The 10841-nt window shown below is 56.3% G+C and overlaps 1 protein-coding gene across 2 annotated transcripts in view; it reads right to left on the bottom strand.

The window, feature by feature from the left end:
- LOC130584947 (mitochondrial Rho GTPase 2) overlaps nucleotides 1-10545 on the bottom strand; it is a 46969-nt gene extending 36424 nt beyond the window's left edge. The window contains exons 1-15 of one of the 2 annotated variants that reach the window (XM_057385235.1): nucleotides 9689-10545; nucleotides 9428-9604; nucleotides 9039-9156; nucleotides 8294-8464; nucleotides 6969-7092; nucleotides 6561-6628; nucleotides 6366-6475; nucleotides 5068-5322; nucleotides 4353-4421; nucleotides 3294-3404; nucleotides 3054-3199; nucleotides 2739-2796; nucleotides 1452-1570; nucleotides 881-1042; nucleotides 83-210 (exon numbers count right to left, since the gene is read on the bottom strand). In XM_057385235.1, coding sequence (XP_057241218.1) covers nucleotides 83-210; nucleotides 881-1042; nucleotides 1452-1570; nucleotides 2739-2796; nucleotides 3054-3199; nucleotides 3294-3404; nucleotides 4353-4421; nucleotides 5068-5322; nucleotides 6366-6475; nucleotides 6561-6628; nucleotides 6969-7092; nucleotides 8294-8464; nucleotides 9039-9156; nucleotides 9428-9604; nucleotides 9689-9802 — 1930 coding nt within the window. In that variant the 5' untranslated portion in view covers nucleotides 9803-10545. The remainder of the gene's footprint in view (nucleotides 1-82; nucleotides 211-880; nucleotides 1043-1451; nucleotides 1571-2738; nucleotides 2797-3053; nucleotides 3200-3293; nucleotides 3405-4352; nucleotides 4422-5067; nucleotides 5323-6365; nucleotides 6476-6560; nucleotides 6629-6968; nucleotides 7093-8293; nucleotides 8465-9038; nucleotides 9157-9427; nucleotides 9605-9688) is intronic. The other variant, XM_057385238.1, reaches the window with a different exon arrangement.
- Between the last annotated feature and the right edge of the window lie 296 nt (nucleotides 10546-10841).

Genomic DNA, 10841 nt, shown 5'->3' with positions numbered 1-10841 from the left:
GCCTGTTCCTGCTCCCACCTGAGCCCTTCCCTGCCTGTTCCTGCTCCCACCTGAGCTGCTCCCAGCCTGTTCCTGTTCCCACCTGAGCTGCTCCCTGCCTGCTCCTCGCTGTCCCCCCGGGGCCGTGCGGGCAGCAGGCGCCGTGCACTCCGCACACACACTTTCTTGTAGTCCACCTCCAGCACATGGCCGCTCCTGCTGCACACAAAGCTGTAACAAAAAAAAAACCACAGAGATCTGCTTTTAGTAAAAAAAACCAGCTTGGTTTACCTGTTAAACTGGTTTGTGTAAAGCAATCCTGGCTCACAGTAATACAAGAGGTCAAYAAGGTGCCCAAGTGTTCCATGTGCTACCCCACACACCTCCAAGGAAAGCCAGAGCTCCCTGTTTGGTTTCCTGATCCTTTGGAACAGAAACTAGCAAAAAAACGAAAAGTTTGGCATAAACTCCAGAAAGGAACCTCTGTCACAGGCCAGCTGAGATGACAGYTCTGCCTTAGTGGGACTGTATGTGGTGGCAACAAAGGTTTGGCTTTGATGATTAAAATAAAACAACAAAGTGTGTGTCTGTATGTAACAGGATGTGTACCACGCTCCTCCCGCTGCCCCAGGAACCCAACAGAGAGCTTCAGGTAGGCAGAAAGTCACTAAATRTGGCAGAACAGCAGCATGGCAGGAGGAAAGAGGCTGTTCTGCAAGCAGCCAAATCCCTTGTGGGAGGGAAAGGCAGGGAGAGGCTCTCCCAGCTCCAGAAGGCACCTGGATTTTGAGGGAGAACCCCAACAAAACACCGTAGTCAGGAAGGAGAATGTGGAGCAGGGGGAGCTGCAGATCTCCCTCCTGCCAGGTAGCCAGGACAGGTGACAGTGACAGTCCCTTACAGTGCACGGTCCTCCAGCTCCTGCTGTGGCCCCCGGCGCTCCTCGAAGGCCAGGTCGGTGAAGTGCAGYGAATGGTACTCGCCCAGGTTGAGGGGACACGAGCGCAGGGCCCCGCCCCGCAGGCGCCACAGCCTGATGTTGTCCCGGCCACACGACACCATCCTGTCCCAGGAAACATGGCCTGAGCACCAGAGCAGGGCTGCCCAGCCCCTGGGGAAGGGCACAGTCCCAAGGGCCACTGCCAGCAAGGACTGGGAGCAGGAATGGCAAACGGATGGCTGCAGCACATCAGTTACCCCCAGCCATGCCAGGATCAGGGAATAAAAGTAGTTTGGGGTGAAGGGACCTTAAAGCCCATCCCATTCCACCCCCTGCCATGGGCAGGGACACCTTCCAATATCTCAGGTTGCTCCAAGCCCTGTCCAGCCTGGCCTTGGACACTGCCAGGGATCCAGGAGCAGCCTCAGCTTCACTGGGCACCCTGTGCCAGGGCCTCCCCACCCTCCCAGGGAAAAATTCCTTCCCAATACCTAAGAATCAATACTTCTGATTTCTTTTCTTGCCACACTACCTGGTMTCATCAAAGAAAGCAATCTTCATGGCCTGGATGTCCACATCTGTGTGTGCYTTGGCCAGCACAGCCACGCCCCCACCACGGGTCACCTGAGCAGTGTTCCACACCACCACCATCTGAAACAAGAAATTATGATGGGAGAGCTGCTCCAAAGCTTGGCAGCAGAAGAGCTTTTCATCCAGCAGCTGCTCCAGAGTTGGGCACGAAGGATTGGTAACAGATCCGGAGCGGGAAATAAAATAAAACCCACTGCACAGAGGGTTCAGGACAGTCCAATAGCTTTGCAAAGCTTTGTGGCAATATCCTTGTCTGCAACCCATAATCAGAGGTTCTAAATCCCAGGGCTGCCTGGCAACAGGACTGAGACTTGGAAAGAAAACCCYCAGAGCAGTGGAAACTCTGCCTGCTGGGATATGGGAGCTGTCCCAGGGCTGAGGGAGCGGAGGCAGCACAGATCCACTGCTCCAGCACAAGGGAGTGTGCCCTCAGTGCCCAYCACCAGGGACAGGAATCAAACCCTCTCCCTGAAGGAATGCAGGATGATGCTCTGCCTTCCAGAACAGCGTTAAAACCAAACCCAGCACCACCCCAGAGGCTGGGATGGGCTGAGGCATCACCCTGGGAGAGGTGTTCCCCCAGCACCCCATTGATCCCACCTCCCCAGCTCCCCCATGGATCACAGAGCGCTGCCCATGCTGGGAAAAACTCAGAGCACGGTGTGRTTCTCCTGCACTTAGTGATGGCACAGCTAATTGCTGATGGTCGTCACTGAAGGATGAAAACAGTGGATCAAAAACAGTTCCACTGACAAACAAAACCCCCAGTCCCACRGAAAGAGTTTATTTTTGACTGCTACACGTGGCATCTGCGTCATCCCCAGCTCCAAAGGTGGGCGGCAGTTCCAGTGCCCGGCATCCCTTCCCACTGCCATGCCTGGAGCTGCAAGATTTCACCTCACATCTTGYCCTAAAYGCTGTTAAAATAAAGATACAATCCMATCACCCTGCCTGGGAACTAGCTGGGACCACTCCAAGGACAGAACAGCCCCAAAGCAAAACCCCAGCAGGTCTCTCTGCTTGCAAAAGGATTTGTTCACTCTCTGCTGAGGAACACCCACAGGCATCAGGCAGAGGGAAAGTGCTCTTTAGGCAGCTAATGAGAAAGGGGTGTCCCTCAAGAACATGTCTAGGGAAGCCCAAAGCAAAGGTTTGTCTGGAATACAACTACAAATTGTGGGAGAACAGGTCTCTCAGGGAAACTGCCAGCCCAAGTGTCAGCTCTCACCGTTTTGCCATGCCCGTCCTTCCCGACGCCACACAGAACAGCTCCACTGTGGGAAAAGCTGCAAGAACAGAGAGCTGGGGAAAAACAGCTCCTTGTACCCAAGAGCATCCCCATGGGGGATAAAAGGGGACAAGTTGTGGGGATGGGGAGACAGCCAGAGCTGAGGGATCAGCTCAGGAGGGAGCTGGCAGCAAATCCAGGCCAGCTGCCGGCAGGTCTCAGTCACAAATGCAGGCAGCTGTAATTCAGCCCTGGAACAGCACAGCAAAGCTGCTGCGCTGCCATGCTGAGCACACCCTGCACCCCAAAACCCACCTGAGGGCCACGAGGGACTGCAGGCCRGTTTTGAAGAGGCACAGGCAGGTTCCCGAGGGGAAGTCCCAGAGGCGCCCCAGGCTGCGGGGCCCGGCCTGCGCCGAGGCCAGCACGGTGCTGCTCCCATTGAACGCCAGCCCCGCCACCTGCGGAGGACAAGGCCACCAAGAGCCACCAGGACAGCTGGCACCGGGCTGCAGGGACAGGGCAGCCAGCAGGGATGGCGAGGGCCACGCTCACCTTGTCCGTGTGGCCGAGGAAGAACCTCTGCTGGCCGGTCTTGAGGAGCAGGGTGACGATGACGGCGTGGCAGGGGTACACGACAGCCGTGCTGTCCCGCGTCCACAGAGCCTGCAGCACCGAGACAGGGGGGACACGGCTCCAGAACCGCCCCAGGGCCCAGGAACTCCATTCTTCCCCAGCCCTGGAAGTGTTCGAGGCCAGGKTGGATGGGGCAACTTGGGCTAGTGACAGGTGGCACTGTCCATGTCAGGGGGTGGCACTGGATGGGCTTTAGGGTCCCTTTSCTACCATGTGAGCAGGARATCCAAGGAAAATGACACTCTTGGCAGAGCCTTMAACAGACTGAACCAAACCAACCCTTTCTCTACATAACACAGACCACAAGCAAGGCCCAGTCTGCCACAGAAACAATCCAAAACACAGCCCTTCCTTTCCACCCTCCAACAATCAGCATGAGTTTTAATGTGCTAAATACATGGGAAATCTAGTGAAGCGTCTGGAGCAAAAGTCCGAGGGAATTGGGGGGGCTCAGACGGGAGAAAAGGAGGCTCAGGGGGGAACTTTCCACCCTCTAGAGCTCCCTGACAGGAGGGGGCAGCTGGTGGGTCGGGCTCCGCTCCCAGGAAACAGGGACGGGACAAGAGGAAATGGCCTTAAGTTGTGCCGGGAGAGGTTTAGGTTGGGTATTGGGAAAATTCCTTCATGGAAAAGGTGGTCAGGGGTGGGGTCAYCATCCCTGAAGGTATTTAAATGCCATGTGGATGTGGCACTTGGGGACATGGATTAGTGGTGGGCCTTGGAATCCTGGGAAAACAGTCGGAATTGATGGCCTTAGAGGGGCTTTCCATCCCYATGATTCTATCTGAATCCATAATTTTCAATTCACCATCCTAACAGCAGAGGAGTTGTTCACAAATGGATGTTCAGGCCCATCCACTTTGGGATCATTTCCCACACCAGGCAGTGCCACCCTCAGCCACATTTCACCCCTCCCAAACATTGACAYCCCCACCACACAGTGACAGATCAACCCCTCAGACCATCCAAACCACTGACCCATTTGGTGCTGCAGCCTCCAAAGCCAATAATCGTCCTCAGCTTCAGGATGGGATCTGGTATGAGCCCCTGGGAAAGAAAACCACACAGCACCAACACGCTTAGAGCCAAGCCAGAACCACGGGGCACCCCAACCCCAGTGCTCGGCTCTCTCTGCAGCACAGAGGCAGCTCTGGGTTTCTCCTGTCACAGGGGACAAGTTTGAAGTATTTAACCTGGCAGGGTCCAACCTGTCAGGCAGGAGGAGCTGGGGTTTCAGAGTTAAGCAGCTTTCCCATCCAGCCCCAGGGTATTGCCAACCCTGGTGGTGCCCAGCTGGGGCCACTGTGGGAATCCCAGACTGGTTTGGGTTGGAAGGGAYCTTAAAGTCCATCCCATTCCACCCCCTGCTGGACACCTTCCACTAGCCCAGGGTGCTCCAAGCCCYGTCCAGCCTGGCCTTGGACACTTCCAGGGCTGTCCTGCAGGCMAGGGCTCACCTCTGGGATGGCACAGCTCAGCAAACCAGTAACCTGTTGCTGCCTTAATGTCAGCACATTTGAATACAGGGTCCCTCTTTCAAGGCAAGTAGGATGCTGGTGGAAAGAACTGTTTGTCAGAAAAAGGGGCATCTTTGGGGCTCCATAAGTTTAACCAAAATTCCAGCCCGAACCTTGCATTCCCTCTCTCCCTTTGTTAGAAATAAATATCCCAAATAGTTTATAGAAATAAGCACCTTGTGACCCTCCAGAGCTTCATTCACCTCCTCTGAGCTGGGCACAGCTCGGGTGGTCCGTCCCTCCCTCRGGTGGGCGTAGACATGGATGCCACCATGGCTGGGTGACGGTGGCTGCCCCATGTCCCCCGCGCTGTGCAGCTTCTGCTTCTCCTCCAGCACGGGATCTCCAGCAGGCACAGCTCTGGGAGACCCTGGGGCTGTCAGGTGAACCTCAGGGATGCTTTTGGGGAGTACACGACTCTGATGTGGCACCTGAGAACGAGGAAAGCCTCAGGCAGAGCTCAGTTCTCCTCCCAGCACCCTCCACMTGCGGCAGGGGCAGAGACAGGGAGACACCCAGTTCTCTCCTGACAGCTCCTCACAGCAACACAAATGAGGAGGAAAAATGCAGAGGGAGAGCATTTGGCTGGCCAGGTTGTTAACCTGCTGTTCTCCCTACACTTCCCATGCACAGTTCATCTCTCCAGAGGGCAAACCAGAGCCTTGTCCAAATGCTCCTGGAGCTTGGGCAGGTTTGGGACCACTACCCTGGGGAGCCTGTTCAGTGCCTGACCACCCTCTGGGAGAAGAACCTTTTCCTGATATCCATTAAAACCTCCCCTGACWCAGCTCCAGCCATTCCCTGGGTCCTGTCCCTSATTACAGAGAGATCAGAGATGCCCCTTGGGAGGAGCTGCAGCCCCTGATGAGGTCTGACCTCAGTCTCCTCTTCTYCATCTGAWCAAACCAAGTGACTGCTGCACCTTGCACCCTTCCCCATCTTCWCAGCCATCCTTTAGACACCCTCACAGAGAGGCCGTGCTCCTCACTCTCTCCCTCTCCACAGCACAAGGATGGCTCCCCCAGTCCCTCCCCAAACACCCACCAGCACACTGGTGAGCCAGTYTGGACACCATCACCCCCAGTGGGTAAGGGGAAATCAGATGAGAGCACCTGCCTGCAGTCCCAGCAACCCCAACTCCACRCTCTGCTCCCTGAGGGCACTGATTACACTCCTCAGGCTCCAGACCTCCCTTCCTATCTATAATCTGAAGACACAACGATCTGCTGCCTCCACAGGGACAGGGAGGATGGATGTCTGGAGATCTCGAGGTACTTGGCACATCTCCTGTCTGTGCTGCACGACACTGAGCCCCCACACAGTAACTGTAGGGCTGTGGTCACCAGACCGTGCCCAGAGCAGCTGCCAACAACAACAAGCAGCTTCTACATCTTAAATTAAAACACTGATGCAGGGAAAAACTCCCTGGGAAGCAAGAAGGAAGAAGCTGCAGCCTCCTCCAGGGTGCACTTACAGCTCTGGGACTGGTTATGTGACGGACGAGGGACAGGCGGTCACAGAYTGCTCTGGAGAGGGTCAGTGGCTGGCTCAGGAGGTGGCTGGGCTCCTCCAGGACCTGGTCACCTGGGCAACACGAGGAGCAGGTCAGGCTCTTTTGGAAACCCAGGGCACTTTCCCAGGGTGGCACAGCACTCCCCAGCACTCCCACCTGCCGCAGGACTTGGGGAGCTCTTCTGGATGGAGTCGCGCAGCTCCTTGGACCCCTCGGACGGGAACCTGAGCAGAACCAGAGGAAGGCACTGTGTAACTGGGATATTGCACTGGCACCTGGGAATAGCACTTGGCACCTCAGCCTGGCACAGAGACCTCTTTGCTGCCACCTGTAAGATTGCCCTCTTCCCCCATCATCCCCCAAACACAGGGATACAAAAGGCAGGTGACACCAAAGGATAGATTTGTTAACAATTTCTAAATGCTGGAGGTGRGGGGACCAAAATGCCTACTCAAGTGCCAGGTTCACTGGGATCTGTCTTTCTTTGAGTGCCATCATCCCTCCTGCCTTTCCCCCGGGAGTGGGGAGGGCTGGGAGCCACAGTGGGATCGGGAGCAGCCGTACCTGATGTAGTCATAGAGGTCATGCCACTTGGCCCCCTTGGGCACGGGGAAGGCCAGCTCCCGGGGCATGGGGGTGACCCCGCGGCAGGACAGGTCACCCAGGCGGGCCTCGGAGAATGTCACACCTGGCAGCACAGGAACAAACACACTGTCACTTCCAGGGAGCTGGAATCCCACATTCCCTGTGGGATACAGGCAYAAATCACCTCCCACCTGAGAAACACAGACCACAAGCCTGAGGTGGGTAACAAACACACCTTGAACAGGTTCMTGGAACTGTATTGCTGCATTCCTGGAACTCTCAACCTCCAAAAAGAGCCCAGAGCATAAACCCTTGAATCCAAGTTATGAACCTCCAGGTTTAAGATTCACATCATTTCTGTTCACTGATTCAACAATTTCACACGATTTCTCTCAAAGCTCATTGCCTGTTTTCTTAYTTCCTTCATGTATTTTTATATTTAGGTAAGTGAAACAGGGACGGTTTCAGAGGGAAGATTCAATAAGCTTCAGGAATTTCAAAGCAGCCCCTATAACTTCTTCCTCACTGATGCTTCCCAGCAGGCTAGGCACTTCAGACAGAATTCCAGCATGAAAAAGGAAAGGTAGAAAACAAAGGGTTTGACCAAAGTACCTCTGCCACACTGAGCAGGTGGATAAAAAAAGCAGGTTGGAAGATTTTTGACACAAAAAAAAGCACAGGCTCTTCCAGCAGATAAAAGCACAAGTCTTGGAGAAGAGAGGTTTGATGACACCTTTCATTTTTACCCCTGAAAAAAATTTCTAACCTTAGAAAGATTTTTAGCTTTACTCTTTTCATTCACTTTTGCAGCTGGAACATGAGAGGATACTTTCCTCCAGAGTTTGGGAGATCGTATTCCATTCCAGATTTCCTTCCAGTGCCTAAAGGGGCTCCAAGAGAGGTGGGGAGGGACTTGGGACAAGGGCCTGGAGAGACAGGACATAGGGAATGGCTTCCCACTGCCAGAGGGCAGGGATAAAGAAGACAGTGTGAAGGAATTGGTCCCTTTGAGGTCCTGGCACAGGGTGCCCAGAGAAGCTGTGGCTGCCCCTGGATCCCTGGCAGTGCCCAAGGCCAGGCTGGACAGGGTTTGGAGCAGCCTGGGATAGCAGAAGGTGTCCCTGCCCATGTGGAAACTTAACATCATATCAARTATTTGCCTGTTCTGTTCCTATGATAGAGCACCAGCAGCTCAGTGCTCTGCCACAGCTGCAAACTCAGCTTTCAGCCCCCACAGGCTCCCCCCAGGCTGGGCTGGAGCMTCAGGAGAAAGCAGAGGCTGCCCCGAGGTCTGGGCTCCTCACCTGGCTCAAAGAGCAGGTCGCTGGTGCAGAGGTTTTTCACGAGCAGGTTGCAGCAGAGTTTGACCCCCCGGAGGTGGCTGTACCTGCGGTTCAGGTACTGGGTCACGATGGAGGGCAGGTCCAGCACCAGGCACGTCCAGCGCGCGTCGGCCGGGGCTGCTCCAGGGGCACCTGGGGGTGAGAGAATGGGGAAAAAGTGCTAGGACATGGACCTTGCTGGATGGGAGACACAGGATTCAAAGAGCTCAGTGCAAAGTATTTACCAGGCARGATTCCCACCAGGCCTGTGCCAAGTGGGAGATGGGAAAACACAACTTGTAGGCTCAGGGGTGGGGAAGGACAGACAGGCATCCCATCCCATCCCCTCCATGGGCTCCTGCCTGGCCTGGCACTGCACTCACTGCTTGGAACAGGGGACAGCCCCACCAGGAGCTACAGCTCTGAACTGCCTGCACAGGGGCTCCTGCTCAGGCCCACCACTGTTATCAGAAAATCCTGGAATGGTTTGRGTTGGGAGGGACAAACTTAAAACCCMTCTCATCCCACTCYGCYTGGGCAGGGACACATCCCACTATCCCAGGCTGCTCCAAGCCCCATCCARCCTGGYTTGGGACACTGCCAGGGATCCAGGGGCAGCCACAGCTTGTTTTCAAACACATCAAGTCAACTTGAGAACTCAATTTGCTTTCTAACAATTTATTTTGGTGGTGCTGTGCCAGCCCAGCCCCAGCACTCRGCTCCTCACCCCGTGGGGCCGGGCTCTCTCTGGATGCTCTGCAGAYGAAGGGGAACTGGAGCCAAGTGGCCGTGGATTTGAACTCCTTGAAGAGGCTGGAGAAGGAGATGCGAACCACCTGGTTTTCCTGGGAAGAGACACACACGGAGCTTTAGTCACCCTGGTGGCTTCGGCAGGGAAGTGCTGCACAGGAGAAGGCACATGGCCCTGTCTCCTGTCCCCTCCGTGTTCCCTGTCCCCAGTGGAGATGCCATGAGCATGGAAACCATCTCTAGCCTGGGGTAACCCAYCAGCAGCAAGGAGCAGTCAAGTCCTGCACCTCCCAAGCCCAGCACTGCCACCCTTGATCCTTCAATCAGCCACGATGGCAGTTTCAAAGGCCACCCAGTGTCACAGACCTCGGTGGTGACATCCAGGTGCACGAGGAAGTGCTTGCGGGCCAGGGGCTTGAAGAGCAGGTAGAGGTAGYGCCCTGTGAGCCCCAGGGACTGCGTCCCTTTCCGGGGCAGCTGCAGGTAGCTGCTGGCGGGATCTGACCCTCGGATCCGGTAGATTGTTCCCTTCATCCTCGTGTCCTTCAGAAACCAGGGAAAGATGGGGGTCAGCACTGCCCACGGCTGGCCAGTGCCCCCCGCCCCTGGCACCGGTGCCCGCATTACCGTGAGGGCAGCCACGTCCCCCTCCTTGGCAGARCGCTTCCACTCCTCCACACGGAAGTGCTTGAAGATGTTCAGGTAGGGACGCTGCCAGGCTGCCAGCACCGGGATCGTCATGGGGATGGAACCCCAGCCTGGACACCCCCCATTGCCCCCCGTGTGCCCTGGGGTCCCCTGCCCTGTTAGCACCCTGTTATCTGCGTGTCCTGAGTCTCCCAGCCCCAGTGTCAACCTCGTGATGCAAGCCTGGTTACAGCCCCATTATCTCTGTACCCCAATTTCCCCAGYCCTGGTGACCTCCAAGCCCCAGTGCCCTGCTGAGAATCCCATCACCCCCATCCTCCAGGCCCCTCCAGCCCAAAAGACACCCACAGTACCTCCATGCCCCAAGCTCCTCCAGTCCAAATGAAATCCCCATCACCTCCACATCCATGACCCCCCTCAGCGCTGGTGTTGTCTCCATGTCCCAAGCATGGTGACCGACCTGGTAACCCCACATTCTGAGACCTCCTGCCCTGCTGACACCATAATATCTCCATGCCCCAAGCCTCCCCAGCCTGGGGCACCCTGTTAACTCTCCCATGCCCCAAGCCCCCCATGCCCAATGATGCTCTGGTCTCTCCATGTCTGAAGCCCCCCAGATCCAGTGTTGTYCCTGTGTGTGGTGACAGTGCCATCACCCTTCTACTGTTTCTGGTGATGGTGACCCTCAGCCCCAGTGATGGCCCTGTCACCTCCATGCTGAGCCCATCCATTCCCCAACTGTCTCCCAGACCCAGTGACACCCCCATTATTGCCATGCTCCAAACTCTACAAACCTCTCAGCCCCCGGTACCCCCGTACTCCAGAGCTTCCTCATCCCGGAGCCCACTCCCCACTATGGTGACACCCCTCTACCCCTGCGCTCCGAACACTCCCGGAGTTTCCCCATCCCCGGTGATGCTCTCGGTACCCCCGCGCTCCGAACTCTCACACCCGGTGACGCTCCGGTTCCCCCGCGTTCCCCCATCGCCACTGACGCCCCAAGTCCCTCCCAATCCCCGGGGACACACCCCCATTACCCCGCGTCTCCCTCATCCCCAGTGACGCCCCCACGTCCCGTCCATCCCCGGTGTGTGTCGCTCCCATTACCCCGCACCCCGTCCATCCCCGGTGT

The sequence above is a fragment of the Malurus melanocephalus genome, unplaced genomic scaffold, assembly GCF_030028575.1.
Source record: "Malurus melanocephalus ecotype Western Australia unplaced genomic scaffold, MMel_1.1 scaffold_801, whole genome shotgun sequence".
NCBI classification, from domain to species: Eukaryota; Metazoa; Chordata; class Aves; order Passeriformes; family Maluridae; genus Malurus; species Malurus melanocephalus.
This window is presented reverse-complemented; position numbering and strand designations above follow the sequence as displayed.